Source organism: Bos grunniens, chromosome X, assembly GCF_055505025.1.
Source record: "Bos grunniens cultivar Pamir isolate PY7600 chromosome X, Bosgru_T2T1.0, whole genome shotgun sequence".
NCBI lineage: Eukaryota > Metazoa > Chordata > Mammalia > Artiodactyla > Bovidae > Bos > Bos grunniens.
The window spans coordinates 26,779,377-26,803,790 of record NC_141194.1 but is presented as its reverse complement, the minus strand read 5'-3'; the positions used below and the strand labels follow the sequence as shown (position 1 = coordinate 26,803,790).

At 37.1% G+C, this 24,414-nt stretch overlaps 1 protein-coding gene across 3 annotated transcripts in view; it reads right to left on the bottom strand.

The window, feature by feature from the left end:
- The window catches only part of IL1RAPL1 (interleukin 1 receptor accessory protein like 1), a 1,454,732-nt gene that overhangs the window by 591,423 nt on the left and 838,895 nt on the right, over positions 1-24,414 (bottom strand). For all 3 annotated transcript variants that reach the window (XM_086387986.1, XM_086387985.1, XM_086387987.1), the window contains exons 4-5: positions 7,667-7,853; positions 3,502-3,655 (exon numbers count right to left, since the gene is read on the bottom strand). In XM_086387986.1, the coding sequence (XP_086244112.1) occupies positions 3,502-3,655; positions 7,667-7,853 (341 nt within the window). The remainder of the gene's footprint in view (positions 1-3,501; positions 3,656-7,666; positions 7,854-24,414) is intronic.

Below are 24,414 nucleotides of genomic sequence, written 5' to 3'. Positions count from 1 at the left end.
GTCGTGTCTGACCCTTTGAGACCCCATGAATCGCAGCATGCCAGGCCTCCCTGTCCATCACCAACTCCCGGAGTTCACTCAGACTCACGTCCATCGAGTCAGCGATGCCATCCAGCCATTCTCATCCTCTGTCGTCCCCTTCTCCTCCTGCCCCCAATCCCTCCCAGCATCAGAGTCTTTTCCAATGAGTCAACTCTTCACATGAGGTGGCCAAAGTACTGGAGCTTCAGCTTAGCATCATTCCTTCCAAAGAAATCCCAGGGCTGGTAAATTGGGTGTGGTCAAACAGGAGATGACAAGTGTGAACATCAAAATCTTAGGAATCAGTGAAGTAAAATGGATGGGAATGGGCAAATTTAATTCAGATGACCATTATGTCTACCACTGTGGGCAAGAATCCTTCAGAAGAAATGGAGTAGCCCTCATAGTCAGTGAAAGAGTACAAAATGCAGTACTTGTGTGCAATCTCAAAAATGACAGAATGATCTTGATTCATTTCCAAGGCAAACCATTCAATATCAAGTAATCCAAGTCTATGCCCCAACCACTAATGCTGAAGAAGCTGAAGTTGAACAGTTTGAGGAAGACTATAAGACTTTCTAGAACTAACACCAAAACAAGATGTCTTTTCATCACAGGGGAGTGGAATGCAAAAGTAGGAAGTCAAGAGATAGCTGGAATAACAGCAAGTTTGGCCTCGGAGCATAAAATGAAGCAGGACAAAGGTTAGCAAGGTTTTGTCAACAGAACACACTGGTCATAGCAAACACCCTCTTCCAACAACACAAGAGATGACTCTATACATGTATATCACCAGACGGTCAATACTGAAATCAGACTGATTATATTTTCTTTGGAGCCGAAGAAGAAGCTCTATACAGTCAGCAGAAACAAGATCTGGAGCCAACTGTGGCTTAGATCATGAACTTCTTATTGCAAAATTCAGGCTCAAACTGAAGAAAGTAGGGAAACCACTATGCTATTCAGGTATGACCTAAATCAAATCCCTTATGATTATATAGTGGAGGTAATTAATAGATTGAAGGGATTTGACCTGGTAGACAGAATGTCTGAAAAATTATGTATGGATGGAGATTCATAACTGTACAGGAGGCAATGACCAAAACTATCCTAAAGGAAAAGAAATGCAAAAAGGCAAAGAGGTTGTCTGAAGAGCCTTTAAAAATAACTGAGAGAAGAAAGAAGTGAAAGGTAAGGGAGAAAGGGAAAGATATACCCCAATGAATTCAGAGTACCAGAGAATAGCAAGGAAAGGTAAGAAAACATTCTTAAGTAAACAATGCAAAGAAACAGAGGAAAACAATAGAATGAGAGACTAAAGATCTCTTCAAGAAAATTGGAGATGTCAATGGAATACTTTATGCAAGGATGGACATGATAAAGGACAGAAATGACAAGGACCTATCAGAAGCAGAAGAGATTAAGAAGAGGTGGCAAGAAAACACAGAAGAACTATACAAAAAAGGCCTTAATGACCCAGACAACCATGATGGTGTGTCACTCACCTAGAGCCAGACATCCTGGAATGTGAAGTCAAGTGGGCCTTAGGAAGCATCACTACAAACAAAGCTAGTGGAGGTGATGGAATTCCAGTTGAGCGATTTCAAATCCTAAAAGATGATGCAGTGAAAGTGCTGCATTCAATATGCCAGCAAATTTGGAAAACTCAACAGTGGCCACAGGACTGGAAAAGGTCAGTTTTCATTTCAATCCCAAAGATGTGCAATACCAAAGAATGTTTGAACTATTTCACATTTGCGCTCATTTCACATGCTAGCAAAGTAATGCTTAAAATCCTCCAAGCTAGGCTTCAGCAGTATGTGAACCAAGAACTTCCAGATGTACAGCTGGGTGCAGAAAAGGCACAGGAACCATACAGCAAAATTGCCAACATCCGTTGGATCACAGAGAAATAAAGGGAATTCCAGAAAAACATTTACTTCTGCTTCATTGACTATGCCAAAGCCTTTGACTGTGTGGATCACAACAAACTGGAAAATTCTTAAAGAGATGGGAATACTAGACCACCTTACTTGCCTCCTGAGAAACCTGTATGCAGGTCAAGAAGCAACAGTTAGAATCAGACATGGAACAACAGAGTGGTTCCAAATTGGGAAAGGAGTAGGTCAAGGCTGTATATCGTCACCCTGCTTATTTAACTTATATGCAGAGTACATCATGAGAAACGCTGGCCTGGATGAATCAAAAGCTGGGATCAAGATTGCTGGGGGAAATACTGACAGCCGCAGATATGCGGACAATTCCACTCTACACAGCAGAAAGCAAAGAGGAACTAAAGAGCTTCTTGATGAAGATGAAAGACGAGAGTGAAAAAGTTGGGTTAAAACTCAACATTCAAAAAACTACAACCATGGCATCTGGTCCCATTACTTCAGGGCAAACAGAAGGGGAAAAACTGGAAGCAATGACAGATAGTATTTTCTTGGGCTACAAAATCACTGTGGATGGTGACTGCTGCCATGAAATAAAAAAGACGCTTGCTCCTTGGAAGGAAAGCCATGACAAACCCAGACAGCATATTAAAAAGCAGAGATACCACTTATTAAGAATCTCTCTTAATAAGATAAGAATAATGAATTTTTAACTGACTGAAGGATTGATTTTGATCCCCCCACTTTATCTGTTGGAACCACTTTGAGAGAAGTACACAAGAACATAAAATGAGGGATGAATAAATTATTTAAGAATGTATCACTTAAAATGACAAAAATGATGCATATTTATATGTAATTCTGTATCTTGCTAATTGATTTCATACATATTAGCTTATCTCATTCAATTCTTGCAAAAATCCTATGAAATAAACAAGGCAAACTTTATCATCACCATTTTATACATGAGGAAACTGATATTCTGAAGGTTATAGTGATTAAAATATTCACATGACTAGTGAGTTGTAGGTCTGTGATTACACACTGTCCTGAATCTTGCTCTCATGCCTTTCTACCTTAGTAACCAGATACAGGAATGAGACCATGCAACGCATCTCACATAATTATTCAAACATTGCACGTGATATTTTGTTATATTCAAGTTCATGAGAACATGTGTCAAGTTCACAGAGTAAAAAAGTAATTTTTCAAATTTGCAACAAGACAGGAAGATCAAGGTAAATTTCATATATTCCATTTCAACACTCTAGGAAATGTTTCCAAAAATGACACCACTACAAAATATAAGCATAATTTTCTGAAATTGTATACTCATTATTTCAAGTACTTTCAAAACCTAACATTTCTATAATCCCCTAAGCCTATTTTCTTTAACCTTTCAAATGCATTTCAGGGCAATATGATTTGAAAACAAGAAGGAATAAATTTCACCTATAGGAATACACTTAGCATTTGGTTAAGTGGTTCTTTCACTGCAAAGATTTGAAAAAATCAATATGAAGCACAAAAGTGAAACTTAAAATGTTAGTTTCATTATTTGCAAGTGAAATACTGAAGACTAGCTTACCTGTAACAGTTAGTTCAGTAGTTCTTCTCACAACAAAGCCTCCATATTTTAACTCACATGTATAATTTCCAATGTCATCTTCTCTGACTTCTCTTATAAGCAGGGTATCTCTTTTGAATACTATACTTGGCCTCCATGTTTTTGTCCTACATTCCTACATGAAGAATATAAAATTTTTATAGTACATACAGTGACTTAAAAATAAAATATTTAAAATGACTAAACTAAAACTTCTAAAGTTATATTTTAAAAATGCTGAAGAGTTTGGAATTAATGCTAAAGATTTTCAAACCTTTTCCATATTTCCAGGAAATCAGGTTCTCAATTTGGAAAAAAGTACTCAAGATTCACTTTATTAATGCATAAGATTAGTGTCTCTAAATCAGATAGTTACATGTTGATGTATTAGATATAATAAAAGGAACATTTATTAAGATTACTTTTGACATCACTTTTAGAAGAAAATATTTTATGTTTGATTTTTATGAAATTAACTACCTTGATACTAATAACATAAAACATAAAATGAATTTTTTAGTGGAAAGTAAAAAAAAAAACTAACTCTATGGAGAAAAATGCTTTAATTCAATATTTTAAATCTTTTAATGCCACATATAGAAATAATTTGATCTTTCCATAGCATACATATTCTGCAATTCATGGAAGAAATGGCCATGATTTTTATGTAAGATATTTATAGTTCCATAATACCAATTTTCATTGTTAATATCAAATTATGGTCTCTGCTTCAAGTTTTGGATTATAATGATGTTGGCTCAGGAGATTTCTGTTTTTGAGAAACATGAGTTCATTTTCTCTAGCCAAATTAAAAATCAACGGAATGAGGATAAAATAGCTTTAAAACTTTTAACATTATCCAGAAGTCATATCTTTTTAAAAATTTATTGGCAAAACAAATTTATACAGATAATTATTTTGAGTATGTATCTCAATGCCTGTGTGTAATTGGGGCACAATTATCTGGCTATTTCAGTGCAAACTACACATTTAATATCTTCATATTAGTTGTATAAATGGTTATGGTTACATGAATTATACACTAAATGTTTGCCATATATGTTCCCTTGACTGTGGACAAATAATCTGAAGACTTTTTAAAATTCCAGATATACTGCATCTTCACCCATCACTTCACTAGTTATGGTCTATCTAGCTTAAGGTCACAATGACTGAGGAGATGGTGGAAACATAACTAAAGGACCTATATGAGGCTAGTCATTTAAAAAATTGAGTGTAAGACTCTGTGTGGGGAGTGTGTGTGCACGTGTGTGTAGTCTCTAATATTTCAGCAAATTCTGAGCTACTATTTGCAAAAAGTGAGAAAAAGTGCGTAACTCTTAAGATCACCTTCTTGTGCGTGCAAGTGTGTACTCAGTTGTGTCCGACTCTTTGCAACCCCATGGAATGTAGCCTGCTAGGCTCTTCTGCCCATGGAATTTTCCAGGCAAGACTACTGGAGTGGATTGCCATTTCCTGCTCCAGGATGAATGTCTTAGCAAACAACAAAGAAATTGCGTATCTAGGAGTTGAATGTACACATGAAAAATATTTGTAATTGAAGACCTGGGTCAAACTCTCCTAATATCCCTTCTTTTTTGAGGAAATAATCAGGGCTTGCTTAGAATTTTCCAACGGAAAGCAAGCAAATTTTAGAAAATCAGGATTAGAAATATCCATACAATTAAGACACATAAAATACAAAGCTCATATGCACAGGAACAAAAATAATGGGGCTAATTTTAAGGCTATTTAACATTGTCCAAGACAGAAATCCAGGGAAAAGTAAAAAAATATTTCAACAGTTCCCTTGATGTTCTGAATCCTCCATTGTTTATAATCAAGAATGAAAGTAAGTCATTCGGAGAAGGGCATTGCTAATATTGGAAAATCCTTTAAAGATTACTAAAGATGCATCAGTTTTCATTCCAATCCCAAAGAAAAGCAATGCCAAAGAATGCTCAAACTACCACACAATTGCACTCATCTCACATGCTAGTAAAGTAATGCTCAAAATTCTCCAAGTCAGGCTTCAGCAATATGTGAACCATGAAATTCCAGATGTTCAAGCTGGCTTTAGAAAAGGCAGAGGAACAAGAGATCAAATTGCCAACATCCAAAACGTTGGATCATCAAAAAAGCAACAGAGTTCCAGAAAAACATCTATTTCTGCTTTACTGACTATGCCAAAGCCTTTGACTGTGTGGATCACAATAAACTGTGGAAAATCTGAAAGAGATGGGAATACCAGACCACCTGACCTGCCTCTTGAGAAACCTGTATGCAGGTCAGGAAGCAACAGTTAGAACTGGACATGGAACAACAGACTGGTTCCAAATAGGAAAAGGAGTACGTCAAGGCTATATATTGTCACCCTGCTTATTTAACTTATATGCAGAGTACATCATGAAAAACGCTGGGCTGGAAGAAGCACAAGCTGGAATCAAGATTACCAGGAGAAATATCAATACCCTCAGATATGCAGATGATACCACCCTTATGGCAGAAAGTGAAGAGGAACTAAAGAGCTTCTTGATTAAAGTGAAAGAGGAGAGTGGAAAAGTTGGTTTAAAGCTCAACATTCAGAAAACTAAGATCATGGCATCCGGTCCCATCACTTCATGGCAAATAGATGAGGAAACAGTGGAAACAGTGGGCTGACTTTATTTTGGGGGGCTCCAAAAATCACTGCAGATGGTGATTGCAGCCATGAAATTGGAAGAAAAGTTATGACCAACCCAGATAGCATATTAAAAAGCAGAGACATTACTTTGTCAACAAAGGTCTGTCTAGTCAAGGCTATGGTTTTTCCAATAGTCATGTATGGATGTGAGAGTTGGACTATAAAGAAAGCTGAGCGCCAAAGAATTGATGCTTTTGATCTGTGGTGTTGGAGAAGACTCTTGAGAGTCCCTTGGACTGCAAGGAGATCCAACCAGTCCATCCTAAAGGAGATCAGTCCTGGGTGTTCATTGGAAGGACTGATGTTGAAACTGAAATTCCAATACTTTGGCCACCTGATGAGAAGAGCTGACTCATTTGAAAAGACCCTGGTGCTGGGAAAGATTGAGGGCAGGAAAAGGGGACGACAGAGGATGAGAAGGTTGGATGGCATCACCGACTCAATGGACATGAGTTTGGGTAAGCTCCGGGAGTTGGTGATGGACAGGGAGGCCTGGAGCGCTGCGGTTCATGGGGTTGCAAAAAAGTCAGACACGACTGAGCGACTGAACTGAACTGAACTGAAAGATGTATTTCCTGTTTCATTTCTAACAAGTTTGGAATTCAAAAGCTATCAGTCCTGAGGACTCACATTCTGTATACTGATATTTGTGAATCTAGTTAGTAAAAGATCCAGCTTCCTACATTCCTATTTCTAGTTAGTTGGACAAAACAAAGTTTATACTAGGAATCTTTAAACCATGGATAAAATATTCCAGACAAATGTTCACAGCCTGTATACTGTATTTTCTTGAGTATGTTCAATAACAAAACTATCTTTTATGATATAAATTAAAGAATATGTTCAAATCCTGAAGTTCACTCAATGATGTGACAGGAAGAACAGTGTCTGCTTATTCTGTTTAAGGCTAAATTTTCTTTTGGTTTTTGGGGGAAAAAAAGTTAATCTAACACTATTTTTATAATGTTATACATTTTCATCAGGTTTTCAAAAATATGCATACTTTTATATGAAAAGGATTAGAATATGCACATAGGTACTTCCATTAAACAGAATATTTCAGTAAACTGGTATACAATTTTACCACAGAAGCAAGTCAATCCTTTCTCTGCTGTTTGGGGATATTTTAGACTGCTTATATGAGTGCTTTAAAATGAATGCTTGACATATTTCAGTTCTTGAAATTATCAACACAGATTATAATAGAACTGAAATGATTATCAGCATAAATTATATCTAAACATTCACACAATAGCTTACTACAGTGGACTACCATATAAACATTGACTAGGATTTTCAAAGTCACTCGTTTAAAACTTACAATGACCAGCACAACTTGCTGTAGTATTTTATAAAGGCAGAACTGAACTACAGAACACCCATTAGTTTTTTTTTTTATCCAACTTACCCTATAAGATACACATGAATCTATTTATGAGCAATAAAATCATTCATAGTCCATACCTTATACCACAGGATTTCAGGTTCTCTGCTTGGTAGCAAAAAGTCTTCTATGTCACGGCAGGCAATTTCCTTGCTTTTGCTAAGTTCAGCTTTATCAAAGTACTTCATCTTGGAATTGTAGCAGAGTCCAGTGTCATTTTCGCCTACTGTCAGTGAGATGGATACTTTCATACAGTAAGTGGAGTTTCTGTAACAAAGCAGAATAAATATGGTGGCCTGGTGTGAACAAATAGCAACCGATGCCAAGGGAGTGCATTTACTTCAGTCAAAAAGGGAAAGAAGGATAAAAACTCTATTGATTAATTAATGTATGGTATCATGGCTTATTCCACAGGGCTCTTATCTGTCAGCTAAACAATGCTTGGTTCTGTTAAACCACTTATATATTTTTCATATGCTGGGAAGAAAGTTTTATAATATATACAGGTTTGGTTTGAAAAAATGTTCAATAGAGATTTTTGTTATCTAGAAAAATAAAAGTAATAAAAATATTTAGGTCAAGAAAGAAATCAAGTTTGGGTATAATTATGCTAAAATCAGTAAACTCATACTCAGCCATAAATACACATGAAATAATGCCATTTGCAGCGACATGGATGAACCTAGAGATTGTCCTACTGGGTAAAGTAAGTCAGACAAAGAAAGAGAAATACCATATGGTATCGCTTATATGTGTAATATAAAAAAGAATAGTAAAAATTAACTTATTTACAAAACAGAAATAGAGTCACAGCTATAGAAAACAAGCTTATGGTTACCAAAGAGGGATAAATTGGGAGACTGGGATTAACATATATTCACACTATTATATATAAAATAGATAACTAATAAGGACTTACCATATAGCACAAGGAACTCTACTCAATACTCTGTACTGACTTTATGAGAAAAGGATCTAAAAAAGAGTGGATATATGTATATGTATAACTGATTCACTTTGTTGTATAGCAGGAACTAACACAACACTGTAAATCAACTATATTCCAATAAAAACTGTTGTTATTCACTCAGTCATGTCCAACTCTTTTGAGACTCTATGGACTGTAGGCCACCAGGCTCCTCTGTCCATGGGATTTTCCAGACAAGAGTACTGGAGTGGGCTGCCATTTCCTTCTCCAAGGGATCTTCCCCACCCAGGGATAGAACCCAAGTCTCTTGCTTTGCAGTTGGGTTCTTTACTGCTGAGCCACCAGGGAGTCAGGCATTCACTGGTCATTAGGGAAATAATTTACACTGCATGAGATGTAGTTGCATACCCTCATGAGAAAAAGAAACTAACACATACTGTTTGTAACTTTGTTTTTATTCATCTATCACCCTAAGTTTTTCAGAAAAAAAAATGTTTTAAAGACATACACTTTATATTTTATCATAATCACACTTTTTCCTGCTTTATCTACAAGGAACTTTATACTTTCATTTTGTTAGGTAGTTAGAATAGGAAAAAGGAGTCCAGAATGGTGGTGGCTACAAGATAAGGAAGGGAAAAGCCCATGAAAAGAGAACAAAGGAAGCTCTGAGAACCTGAGTGAGGACCTCAGGTAGAACAAACAGCAGTCCTGGCAAGCCCAATTTACATAGGGCAGGCCCAGGGGGAGGAGAAAAAACATATAAAAAGAGGAGCCAAAATTGGGCCAGGGGCCTCTCTTCTCTTCCTGTCTTTTGGGTCGGCATGCCCTGAAGGCATGCATGCCTTGAGGATGTATTTTCCTAAATAAAAATTAATTAAAAATAAAATAAGATTGGTAAACTGAACAAAGAAATAGGAAAATGTAACTGGTCTATTAATCATAATGGAAGGACAGGAATAAGGCTGCTCAAGTCATAAAGTACTTACTGGTTGTCTGCTAAGAGGAGACATTTTCAATGACTATGGGCAGTAAACAGTCTTGGATAAAAGTATTGCTCTGTTACAATCTGTCTTTACAGACTCATACCCACTTGGACTGCAGTCCAGGTTGTGAGACGGGAGAAACATACTGATATACTATGTAAGGACAACACCATCCTGTTAGACAAATTCTACAGAATCAGTTGATTAAATCAGCACATCAATTTATTCTTTGCTGGATCCGAGATTAGGTTTATAATGGAATGCATTAAAATAGAAATTGTGTTCAGAGATCTCTTTGAAAAAGTCGGACCAAAGGAAGTTTTCTTGTAAATTGCACCATTTCTGTTTGCTAATTTAGCTTCTGGACAGTCAATGAACACTAATAATGTGTCAGTCATTGTGCCAGGCAGTGAGAATAAAGAGAAGAATTAGACATCAGACTTAAGGTTTTCTTAAGAGAACTCTTTTGGTAAGTGCTTGATGGCATATATATGGCCATCAAAGTCCTGGACTTGAATCTTACTGTTATATTTACAACTTGAGGCAACTCACCAAACACCTCTGAAACTCTCAAGTGGTGTGCAGAGACAACACTTTTCCAAGTATTGAATGTGATACTAAATTAAAACCTGTTTGGCCTGTCCTAGGTGTTCAATCAGGAGAAGGCAATGGCTACCCACTCCAGTATTCTTGCTTGGAGAATTCCATGGACAGAGGTACCTGGCGGAAGTCCATGGGGTCGCAAAGAGTTGGGCACGACTGATTAACACACACACAGGTGTTCAGTGATGCTGATTCCTCTCTGCTTTGCACTGACGTACATGGACCACAGCCCCCAAGTCCTCCTCCTTATTCAGTCAAGATGCTTTGTTGTTTAAGCAGCAACTTGATTTAGATTCCTGCTTTTTTTTCTTCTCATGCTAATATGACACACTGAGAATGACCAGAAGATAGCCAGATTTGCTGTGGTATAATAGAGAACATACTTGGTATTTTTCCTGGCATAGATCTTCTAAAACTCTTAAATTTCTTGAGTGATTTTTCCTGAGTATTATTTATAAGGGGTCCCTTTTGATCACATTTGGGTTTGTGTTAAGAGCTGACTTTGAGTGGAGCAAGACAGACCAAGAGATCAGAGTTAGGCCTTTCAGCCCCACCCACTGACAGGAAGGGGACAGGCATTGGAGACTGAGCGCTTTAAAAACTCTTAAAGCAAAAGGTTTGATGAGCTTCAGCTTCAGTGAACACAAGGCAGGGCTGGGTCAGTGGCAGGCCTGGAGAGCTTGTGCAAGCTCTGTGCCTCTTCCCTCATGCCTTGCCCTACACACCTCTTTCATCTGGCTGTTCATTTGTATCCTTTGAAATACACTTTGCAATAAATCAGCAATAGCAATAAACTGACTTTCTGAGTTCTATGACCCATTCTAGCAAATGACAGAATCTGAGTGCATTCTGCAAACCTCTGATTGACAGCTGGTCAGTCAGAAGTGTAGGTAATTTGTGGACTTGCAACTGGCCTCTCCCAGGACTGAGCCCTTAACCTGTGAGGCCTGACACTAAGTCCAGGAAGATAGTGCCAGAACTGAACTGAATGGTAAAAAGACATCCAGCTGGTTGAAGAATGATGTCATGTGGGAAAAACCCCATGCATCTGGTGTGAGAAGTTTGAGAGTAAAGGAACAAAAGAGTTTACCATTACTGTTAGTTATTCAGCTTTATATCGGGTAGCAGAGAAAACTTCCACAAAAAAATAGAATTTAGATTTCTCTAGCTTCATATAATATGTAGTCTACAAGTATATCTACAATACTTAATACGTGAAACCATTAGCTATTAAACAGTCAATTAGTAGCCTGAAAAACGTCCTCAGAGAAGGTGCTCAGGGATTTTTCTAGAATGATGAGACATATTCCCTGCCCCAATCCCTCACAATCTAGAAGTGATACACAAGTAAACAGCTGAAATTCAACGTGATAAATACTACAAAGGTGGCAGGTACCACCACAGGAGTGCCAAAGAAAGAAAGAAGAAGACTTGATAAACTGTCATATATGATTATCTTAAAGTATGAATAACTTTAAAGTATTAGTAATTTTAAGAAAGGCTATTTCAAGGAATATTATGCACAAAGGCTTGAAGGCATGGAACAACTTGGCATGTTTGAAGAAATGCAAATAATTTGGTGTGACTGAATTATAAGGTAGTGATAAAGAACAGCAGGGATTGGAACTGGAGAGATGTGCAGAAGCCAGGTTGAAAGTCCTGTAAAGTCACCATAAAGACTTTGGACTTTATGCTGGGAAATGGTGACATTTGGATTTTGGAAAGATTTTTCTGATTGTAGTGAAAAAATGAATTGAACCGGATTGGAAGGAGGACTAAGTACATGACACAAATTAGGAAGCAATTGTATTTACTCAGGAAAAAAAAAATGGCAACTCCAACACTGGCAATGTCCATTGAGGTAAAAAGGAGGGATCATGTTTAAAATATATTTAAGATATAGAATCAATGTGATAGTGAAGGAGCAAGGGAAAGAGAGACATATAAGATGATAAAGAAGTTTTCTCAGATGAGTATATGAAAGGTAGCATCAATCTTTCAACATGGAAGATATTGAAAAAGAAAAAGCTTTGAGAGTAAAGAAAGCATGTTAAATTTTAGCTTGAGCTTCACACCCAAGAGGGAAAAAAATCCTCTTTGGGTCTGCCAGCAATATTGCTCATGCATTATTTATTAATTTCACTCCAGTACAGACTAAAGCATGCTCTTCTCAGGCTCCTTTTAAGATAATTCTTTTTAAGAAAAAATAATTTACTAAATTATTAACTATTTTAGGATGCATTCAACTGTCTTAAAACATTTGAGGCTTAGAAACATACTGATATTTGTAGAACATGGTAGAATTCTTAAAGAACAGACTTTTCTAAGAAGTAAATCAGTGAATTCTGATTTTGAACCTTCCACATTAATCTTTTAAATTCAAGAGTCTTAGGTCTTCTTTCTCCTCAGACTTACTTTGTTGTCGGTTTTCCCACATCTCCTTGTATCAAATACAAGGCCGTTGGGTCAACAGTAAGATCACTAAAGCCCAACTGCAGAGGTTCAGATTTCAGCCCAATCACTCATTACTTTTGAAAACAGGGAAAGTTACTTCACCTTAGGCTTCCATTTCATCATTTATACAAGGAGAAAATAATACAAAAGACCTTATAGGCTGCTGTGAGAATCAAGCATGTTAAAACATGGTCTTGTTATAAAGCCAGTGTGGGCCTCAGTCGTTCAGTCATGTCTGACTCTTTGAGACCCCATGGGCTGTAGCCCGCCAGGCTCCTCTGTCCATGGGATTTCCCAGGCAAGATACTGGAGTGGGTAGCCATTTCCTTCTCCAGGGGATCTTCCTGACCCAGGGATGGGACCTGAGTCTCCTGCATTGCAGGCCGATTCTTTATGGTCTGAGCCACCAGGGAAGCCTTAAAATACAGTTTCAGTCTTTTAATGAGTATTAGAGCTTATTATCTGTACTGGATTCCCTTTTCCTACTTCCTTTATATTTCTATTTTGCAGTAGGGCTAAACAGTGTTTGTTTAGAAGGTAGGTTAGATAGACAGCATCACCATGATGATGCCTTCAGTTCCTCGGTGTTTAATTAGTGTGAAGCATAAGAATACAGATAAGTCCTTATGTTGTCTTCTGGGATATGTGGTTGGGCTAGACAAGAATGAGGAAAGTTTATAAAAAATAAAACTGCTCACCTCAGTCACCCTGTCTTGCTCTCTTATAAATGAAACTGAACCCTAATTTTCACAATGTGGCTCCAGATGAACAAACTTAGATATTCTTATTTTCCTGTCTTTTATTCCCAGGTTTGTGAGGTGATTGTTGATTTACTACTGTCTGGTAATGTCTGAAATTCCAGACTCCCCAGGATAGCACTATTTTCAAATTACTTGCGATGTTTTAATACTTGTTTACTGTTTCTGTTCATCAGCAGGTGGTTTTAAAAGCTAAAAATAAAGCAGCATCCAATGAATGCTACAGTCCTATTTACTGAGAAGAGCTAACAGGAAGCAAGCAACTTGTGACACATTAATAAACATATGACCCCCTGAGGGGAATGACACACTCTCAAAGTAAAGAGTCCCATCCGTCATCATTAAATCTGCAGTATGACTGCTATGGCACTGTGGGTCACTGTACTCAGGGAGATATGGTGGAAGGGGGTAAATGGGAAAAGAGTGCTCAGCCAGGATTTACAGTAAAAATCATGAGCACATATCAACTCAGCTTCTATTGTTTTATCAGATAAGCTGCAATGTAGGCAAAAATTTAATCATGACTGCTGGTTCCAATGTTTGTCAAATGGGTAGAGAGACAGGATATTACATGTATGTGGACAAAATGGTTGTTCATAATTGAGAGTTAATATTCATCATTTCCAGTGAAGAAATATTAATGTGAAATGTTTTTAAAACCTACTTTGTTCTAGCAAGGGCAACCCTGCAGGATACACAAGTGCACAAAACGTACTGTACAAACAACACAGATAGAGTTATTTCTTTCAACCTCCTGAGGTTACAGCAAAGGGACCCAAAACTTCAAGTAAGTCAATGATTCGTCCAAGTTCTACTAACTGGTGGCAGAAATGGGATTGGAACTCATATCTCCTAACTTCTAATTCATTGGTCTCTTCTGTACACTACTGAAGATAAGTAGTGCTGGGTTAGCGCACATAAACTATATATACACTGTTTAAAACAAAAGAAAACTACCTACTTTTAGCCCCGATTTTATATTATTTTACATTCTAGAATAGATGCCTATGGGAGAAAGGCAGAAGGTGCTTTAACTTGAGTTTCTTTGAAAAGTTAGGTCCTTAAAACTCTCAAACATCTAAAAAGGAATAAAAGGGTGCAAGCAGCAGGAATTAAATAAATATCATGGTTTCATCAACTCTTTCTACTATACACTTTCTACATGTATATACATACTTGTAAAAGGAACAGCTTTGGATAGGACTGAGTTAGGGTGGTGTTTATAAGGGAAAAAGAAAGCTAGCCTAAATACAGAGCAAGTACTAGGGATTAACAAACATTTCTGGACATAATCAAGAAGTAAATCTATGACACAGAAAATAGAATTAAAATACTTTCTGTAAGTACAGTCACTGGAAGTCAGTACAATGTACTAAATTTCTCCACAGGCTCCTTAGCAGTGTGCTACTTTGAAATAGCAAGAGTCTGAATTGGCGTGCAAGGAAGAGACCAGAGATTTTTAAATTTATCTTTCAAAGGATGACAGTATTACACAGCTACAGATCGAGGTGTGAAAATCTGGGTAGTGCAGGCAGGAGGTAAGAAAGAAAAACATATGTGGGAAGAGAAATTTTGTATATTACCTGATTAGCTATAGAGTATAATAAAAGTCATGTTATTCCATACCTAATGGTAGCACAGATTCAATTATTCTATAATCACACCCCCTATGCATGATAATGTATGGTATTCAGTGTCTCTCTCCACTCCAACAGAATTACCAGCAACACGATTGTTAAATATGTCCTCTATGGAGGCGCCACTGAACACTTGACCTGTATATTATGTTAATTTCCTGGTCCCTAGGGGAAATAATAATATTTCCATAATGTTCAGAAATCTCTTCCCACTTTATGAAGTGCTGAAAGAGATGGGGATTTGATCGATATTTTTAAAGGATTAAGTTGTTTTAGGCTTCTATGTTTTATATGGTTTAACATTCTTCTTTTTCAAGTAATAATCTTTGGTACATAATTTTTTTTTTTTTTTTGTAAAAACAAAAGCAGAGAGTATTTTTGAAGCACTACAAACGTTTGGGGACTGAAAAACAGCACAGAGGTGTGGAAAATCTGAAAGTTCAGTTACTACAGAATGGAGCAGAGCTCAACTGTTTCAAAGGTGGCTTCTTAAACTATAGATTCGACTGTAGTGTTTAACCACTTATTGTGAAAACGGATGTTGGGAATCAAAAACGTCAGCGTTAGACTGTGGCAGGAACATCTTACAGTTTGTTAAGGCTTAAATATACATTGATAATTCATTTCTAATCTTAAAGCCTTATAATTTTTCTATCTGTATTTCTTTTTATCAGTCCTTACAGTGATGCCTGAAGCTATGCATGTGGCCCCTCTATCTCATCTTTCTCAGCACACCCTATGCTTACAGTGACTTACGAAAAATGTGAAATTTGTTTGCATTAGGTTTTCTTTTCAGAAGAGCTCTGGAGGACCTATTGATTTAATTGTGATTGAAATCAGCTCTTGTAAAAGGACAAGAATAAGAACATGGAGCAATTGATAAGACCTAAAAGTACCAGCTTAAGCGACTTCCCTGGTGGCTCAGATGATAAAGGGTCTGCCTACAATGTGGGAGACCCGGGTTTGATCCCTGGGTCGGGAAGATCCCCTGGAGAAGGAAATGGCAACCCACTCCAGTATTCTCGCCTGGAAAATCCCATGGACGGAGGAGCCTGGTTGGCTACTGTCCATGGGGTTGCAAAGAGTCGGACACGACTGAGTGACTTCACTTCACTTAAAAGTACCAGCTTAGTACCTTCTTGTTTGAAATTCTTTTTCCTAAATGCAACTGGTAAGTTGAACTTCATCTACAATCTTCTGCTAACTATACATTTAAAACAATTATCTCCCTCTTTTTTGATGGAAAGCAAATAACATAATCTTATCATTTTAATCTTTCTAGCCTGGTATTCCTGGAATACTAGATGTGAAGAGGACTTGTATGAAATTCTAGTCTAGTATTTCTCCCCCTGAGTTATTACTGGGGCAGGAGAACTTTGAAACTTCATTACTATAGACCCTGAGGTCTCCCTCTAGACCTCTTCGGAAGAAAAAGAGACAGATTTAAAACAGACACACACACATACAAAACATGTCACCAAAGGAAACTGAGGCTCAGGAAGTATGCTCAGGGTCATGTAAATTTCAAATTTCTTCAGAGAAGCTATGACTGACCTCTCTATCACTATCCAGATTGTCTCTGTTTATTTTCTTCATAACAATCACAATTTATAATTACCTGTTTTCCCTTATTTTGCTGCCTCCTCTGTTAATAGATATTCTTCTTGTAATAGGTAAATTAAGAGAGTTAGCTCTATGCTGGCTGAATTCTTAAAGGCATATATTTTTTCAAAATTCACACAACATAATATTAACCATTTGCAAGTGCACAGTGAAGCATCGTTTAGCACATTCATAATATTGTGCGGCCATCACCTCTATCTTGTTCCAAGACATTATCATCACTCCAAAATGAAACTCAGAGCCATTAGCAATCACTCTCCATTTCTCCAGCCCCGTAGCTCCCGACAGCCACTAATCAGATTTTTGTCCTTATGGATTTGCTTAGTTGGAATATTTCATAGAAAAGAAATCATATAACATGTGGACTTTTGTGTCTGAGACTTTTTCTTTTTCACTTAGCATCATGTGTTCAAGGTTCATTCACATTGTGATATGTATTTGTAACTCATTCCTTTTCTTTTTGTCTGAACAATAGCCTATTGTATGGATATATTTAGTTTCCTGCTTCCATATTTTGATTATTAAAAATAGTGCTGCTATGAACATTCATCTACAAGTATTTGTTTGCATGTGTCTTGGGATTCCCAGGTGGTGCAGTGGCAAAGAATCTGCCTGCCAATGCAGAAAACACAAGAGACTCAGATTCCATCCCTGGGTGGTAAAGGTTTCCCTAGAGGACGGCATGGTAACCCACTCCAGTATTCCTGCCTAGAAAAGTCCATGCACTGATGGGCTACAGTCCATGGGGTCACAAAGAGTTGGACTCAACTTAGCACACATGCATTACATACTTCTTGTAATACTTTTGTGTGTGTATCTAGGAGTAGAAATGTTGAGTCCTGTGGTTATTCTATGCTTAAGTTTTAAATGATTCAGGGACTTTTCAAAAAAAATCTCTTAAACTTTTCTACTTTTCTGAACAGTCCAGTTTCTCCTGACATATGGAGAATAATACATTATAGGAATTTGTTCAGTGATGGTTGATTTAGAATAAGGACTTAAGAAACCTAATGATATCCCTGAGTGTCTTGTACAGTGCCAGGCATATAATAGGCACTCTGAATAAACATTTGTTAAATGAATGAATGAACTATTAGTTCATGGCTACAAAGTTCTGATTTACACTGCTTTTTGCTTAAGCCCTCTAAACAATCCTCACCTATATCCCACCATACTTTTGGGCTGGCCAAAAAGTTCATTTGGGTTTTTGAATAAGCTGGTACAGAAAAACGTGATTGAACTTTTTGCCAACCCAATACTTTTTACTTCCTTTCTCTGTATGCTTCTTTAACATAGCACATGTCAAGAATGTGGATGTGCCAAGAAAATGTCTCTTGCAAGCCAGGCAAAAATTGCAACACAGCTGTAAAGATTTCCTGGCAATGAACCCTAACCTGGTTAATCTCCTCCCACCATGCCTACAACAGACCTTTTTAGCATAGTAGACTTCTTGATTTGAAAGATAAGGGAAAGATGAGAGAAGGGGAGCATAAATGTTTGAGCCACATTTGGGTCAGTTGCAAATCACTTTTTTTCTCTCCAAGCATCACACAGGGAGGTTTTTCTAAAGTGACTCTAATAACTCTTGTACTATTAAATCTTGCTCCGAGACTGCTGTGGAAAAGAGGTGATTTAGGATTCACACACTCGGCTAATCCTGCACCCCACCCCTCATTTTATGATGAAAATTCCAGGGAAAATTTCAATAGAGTAAAACAAAATCTATACTGATCTTTAAAGAAGACAGAGAACTACCAGAGTCTGCTGAAATTTTACCCATGTACAAATAGATTTTTCAGAGTTAGCCTAATGTTTTGAAATTTAAAGCCATACTTTCCCCCTGCTGCTGCTGCTAAGTCACTTCAGTCGTGTCTGACTCTGTGCAACCCCATAGATGGCAGCCCACCAGGCCCCGCCGTCCCTGGGATTCTCCAGGCAAGAACACTGGAGCGGGTTGCCATTTCCTCCTCCAATGCATGAAAGTGAAAAGTGAAAGTGAAGTCACTCAGTTGCATCCGACTCTTAGCGACCCCATGGACTGCAGCCTACCAGGCTCCCCCGTCCATGGGATTTTCCAGGCAGGAGTACTGGAGTGAGGTGCCATTGCCTTCTCCCTTCCCCCTACTGTATGTAAACCAAATCTGGACAATGTTACCAAATAGTTGCTATAATCAGTGATTTTTTTCCTACTAATACTTCTCTAAGTATTTTATGAATATAATAATGGTCATATGCTTTATTTATTTTCACTTTCCGGGTCAAAATTTCCTAACAATAGCTTGGCTTTCCTTGACTTCAAGATAAAAATACAAGTGATAAGCAAAATTAACTGTGAAAATGGTAGATAAACTAAATTATAATGGGCATTTATATCATATATTTAACTACATGTAAAACACAAAAACTGAATCTATTCCATAAAATTGACAGAGGTGCATATTTCCAGACTCTGGAGACTGGTGTTATTTTGAAGATACAATGTTTACCAAAATGCACAGTCAAGAGTTTCATGTAAAGAGTGACTTGGAACGTAACATATTTAAAAGTGGCTCAACTTCTGCATACACAAAGAAGACAGACAGTGTATCTGTATCTGGGAAAACTACTCCTCACTCAAGAAAAGTTTGGGGGAAATGGATATGGAACTACAATTACTTTCTGAAGAAGGGATTGCAGGGACCTCCCTGAATTTACCTGTTCACAGCTCCAATTTGAAGATAACAAGTGAGGTCTTGCTTGCTTTTTTCGTCACTTTCTAATGTCTCAAGTCTTTTACTTCCTTTTCTCTTGTTATGGTTTGAGATAGTTTCATTCTAAGTAAATTTTGGCATATTGCCTCTTAAACTTTTCATAGCAAAGGCAGGCCAATTCATAGAAACAAAACAAAACTATTAAGCCCAGTAGGAGACACTCACGTAATACAGGAATGAATATATTAACTATCATTTGCTACAGGAGCTAATTAAATATCATTCATTGAACATTTAAAATTCATTCAGTCAGTCAATATTTACTGAATGAAGACTATGTGCTTGGCCCAACTGGGGATAAAGCAGTGAATAAACAAGTGCTTGGTCCTATGGCACTTATACTCTACTGAGAGAAAATGCTAGGGCAAAAAACTTTATGAAGTACTAATTCACACCCATTAAGATATCTATTTTTTTTTAAAGAAAAAGGAAAACAAGTTTGGCGAAGATATGGAGAAGTTGGAACTCTTGTGCATTGCTTGTGGGAATGGAAAATGGTGCAGTTGCTGTGGAAAACCAGCTTGGCAGTTCTTCAAAAAGTTAAACACAGAATTACCATACAATCCAGCAATTTCACTCCTAGTCATATACCTAAAAGAACTGAAAACAGAAACATAAACAGATACTTGTACAATAATGTTCATAACAGCATTATTCATGATAGCCCAAAAGTGTAAATGTCCACCAAAAGATGAAGGAATAAGCAAAGCATGGTATAGACATACAACAGGCTATTTGGACTGTGAAAGAATGAAATTCTGATACATGTTACAACATGGATGAAGCTTGAAAACATTATGTTAAGTGAAATAAGTCAAGACACAAAAGGACAAATATCCTATGACTCCACTTACATAATGTACACAGGATAGGCAAACTGCTAGAGATAAGGCTGGGGAAAGAGGAAGGGATGGGGGATTACTGTTTAATGGGTACAGAGTTTCTATTTGGGATGATGAAAAATATCTAGAAATAGTGGTGATGATTGAGCAACAGTATGAATGTAATTAATGTCACTAAATTGTACAACTAACAATGGTCAAAATGGTAAATTTTATGTTAAGTGCATTTTACCCCAATAAAAATTTAAATTTTATACTTTGTATGGGAAAAATATAATATATGAATTACATCTCGACAAAGCTACTATTTAAAAAAAAATCTTTATATGTATTATCTCATTTAATCTCCCTCGACGTAATCTCATTTATCTCTTTCACTTCAGATACCACCTCTATGTTTTTGTCTCCTATATGCATATCTCTGGGCTTCCCTGGTGGCTCAGAGGTTAAAGCTCTGACCTCTATCTGAAATTTAGATTTATATGCCTAGTTGTTTACCATACTTAACTGAAATCAAAAAATTAGTTTAGATCTAATATGACTCATAAATAAATCCTTACTTCTACCCTCAAATCTATTCTTACCCTAGTCTCCCCTCCACCCCTCTCGGAGAAGGCAATGGCACCCCACTCCAGTACTCTTGCCTGGAAAATCCCATGGACGGAGGAGCCTGGTAGGCTGCAGTCCATGGGGTTGCTAAAAGTCGGATGCGACTGAGCGACTTCACTTTCACTTTTCACTTTCATGCATTGGAGAAGGAAATGGCAACCCGCTCCAGTGTTCTTGCCTGAAGAATCCCAGGGACGGGGGAGCCTGGTAGGCTGCCGTCTATGGGGTCGCACAGAGTCGGACACGACTGAAGCGACTTAGCAGCAGCAGCAGTAGTCTCCCCTCTATCACTGACAGACACAACATTTATCTAGTTGCTCAAGCAAAATAACTAGAAATCCCTTGAAATGTTAGTTTTGTCCCAATGGAACTAGTGTGATGTCAGTGTTTTTGCTGTTTAGTCACTAAGTCATATCTGACTCTTTGCAACCCCATGGACTGTAGCCCTCCAGGCTCCTCTTTCCATGGGATTCTCCAGGCAAGAATACTGGATGGGTTGGCATTTCCTTCTCCAGGGGACCTTTCCCACTCATGGATCAAACCTGTGTCTCTTCAGATTCTTTACCACTGAGCCACCAGGGAAGCCTGTGATGCAAGTGAGGGGTGCCAAAAACTCAAAAATTAAGGTAAATATTACCTCAATGCAATATTGAATAAAACCAAATTAATACAAAAATAATCCATGAAAACAATAAAGGCTTATAATTCTTTAGTATACCACTCTGTATTATATTTATCCTATCAATGATCACTAATTTATATTTTTCCTGACTTTATTTTTATTTTCTCTTCCACAAGAAAGGGAGTCTTATTCATCTTGTTTACCACTTTGTCCCATAAATACGTTCCCCATGTCCCAGGCTCTCATGACAACTGACTTTCAGGTTGGATTTTTTTCAAGAAAGGATGTGTTGTTTCAGCTTCTGGGTCTGATAACACCAATTCCTTCCTCTCTTCTTCCCTTCATATATAGGGGTGGTTGCTAATCCCTGGATTGCCTATGTCCCACCATTTCAGCACTTCTCACATATTTATAACCCATTTCCCACATTAAATTATCCCTACTGAACTGCTTAGAATGAACTTGCTTTAACTGACTAGATCTTGGCTAATATAGTAGTTTAGGAAACAAACATATGACTGTTTAATCTACATTACACATAAATTGCTAAAAGTCACCCAGGAGGTAAAAGAAAGAGGTAAACAAATTACATATTTGCAAATATTACATATAACATCTCTAAACATGGCCCATTTAATAAATAAGGGTGCTTTTGCATTTTCCTATCTATGAGGAAAGCCTTTCCTTGTATCTAAAACAAAGGGGCGGGGGAGAGAATTAAACTGTGAGTTAATTTAATTTAAAAGCAGAATTGGATGTTTTTGAGAAGAGACTTTTTTACTCTGTATAATTTATGCACATTTCACAGTTGGTTTCTTTTCAATACTTTTAAGGCAATTTTAGTATCAATTCCAGTCAACTGCAATTTTTACATTTTTCTGACCTGAAAGAAGAGCCATTAATCTGAATCACCTACAATTCCCTAAAAGAACAAATGGTTTAAATATCAGAAATCTAATAACTTTACTTGGTGAAAATAGGCCATTTTCAGGGAAAAGAAAATGAGCTCATGATTTATATTTCCTTATAAATATAAACATAGTTAGACTGTGACAACTGTACTATGGATTCTTGTCAACAAAGAAGGTAGGAATAAAATACACTCAGGTTGGCAGAATGCAATGTCATGGAGTGATATTAGAGATATGATTAAAAGTGTTAAAAACAAGATATAAGTGGGTTGCATCTTTATCAAAATGTGATAATGAATACTAAAGAAGAGGACATTTGCGAGGGCAAAGAAATCCACTAACAAGCTGTTGTGATCATGGATAAATAACTTGTCCTTCCCTGAACTTCAGTTAACTGATGATAAAATTGCGAGGATACTTAAACTCATAGAGTTGTTGTGAGAAGTGAACAACATCCTGATATAAAAACACTTTGTAATGAGCAAACCATTACACAGTATGTCTTATTGCTGTTACCATTTTCTGCTCTGAAGGTTTAACCTTTTAGATTGTCAACCTACTGCATCTCTGAATCTTCACGCATAGGCCTGGCGGTGTTCCACATCCCCTTCATTATTCATAGTATTCTCACCACTGGTTAAACAGGGAATTTATATCAAGGTCACCACTTTTAAAAGCTTAATCTCTTTTCCAGCAGCACTTCATAAAAGAGATAAATCATATAGTTCTTTATATTTAATCTCCTTATCCTACTGCATATATAACCATCTACCATTGCTGTTCTTCAGATTCAACTTTTCATTTTTATAGAAAGGCTCAATATAAACAGAACACCCTTTCCAGGAGTGAAGTCTCATATATTTGGAAATTCAGTTAAACTCATCTCATATCATTGCCAGAAAGAACTGCCGTTGATGTGAAGGCAACCCTAGATGTAGCATCAGGGAGAGAAAGAAAGGAAGGAAGGAAGAAAATACCATGAATGAGGGCTTCTTATTAGCTGTGCTCTCCTGGTTTGAGATGGATGAGTCACCAAGGAGATTCTAGAACTGGATAGTTGAATATTTGTGGATGTTAACTTAGAACAGACGTTTTGAAATTCAGTATTCAACAGTATGGGTATATGAAAAACATTTATCCCAAGCCAGAGGAGAGATGGAATAATTACAAAAGAGACCGTGTAACAGTCTGCTGTCACAATACATTTCTATCAATACTTTCAGATTATTTCTCATGTTCTTCCTGCATGAAACAACTATTACAAAGTACTGAAAATAGCTCTACTGTATACATGATTTCCAATCACAAAATCAGTTTCTTTCCTTAAAAGTCCATTATGATAATACCAAGAAAACAAAGGGAGAGAGAACTCTTATGGAAGGGAAGAATTCATCCACGTTATATTTAGCCTTATCAGGATGCAGGGTTTTCCCAAATAATTTCTCATACATACATGAAGAGTATCATAATGATTAACCAAATATCTTTTCCTTGAGTGCTTTCTCAAAGCTACAATCTATGCAACAGCATTGTAATCATTCCCACTCTCAAAACCCTTCTGTTCACTAGTCTATTAAATACGATGGTAATTGACCACCTTGGTGACTAATTTAAAAAGTTATTACATTAGTTCTGGCTTCTTGTATTCTTTACTAACATGGATTTATTTGGAGTCCAAATTGTACAAAGTATCGTGGCATAATTTGACTGTGCAGTTACTGGTGTTTTTATTTACCATTTATCATGTCAATAAAGTATAAAGCAAATGGCAACCCACTCCAGGATTCTTGCCTGGAAAATCCCATGGATGCAGGAGCCTGGTAGGCTACAGTCCATGGGGTTGCAAAGAGTCAGACACAACTGAGCGACTTCATTTCACTTCATGTCAATAATGTATAAAGCACACAAGATAAACAAATTATTACTTTGAATTGTGGCTCTGGGTATGTTAGTTTGTCATTTGTTGAATAAAAGTCTACAAGAGGGCTTACACCCTTTCCCCAAATTCCAAAATAGTATTATTGATAATATCATTATGCATGTAATATTTACTTGATCCACTGGTGCAATACTGAGAGATTTTACAGAGAGATATTGTATATTCA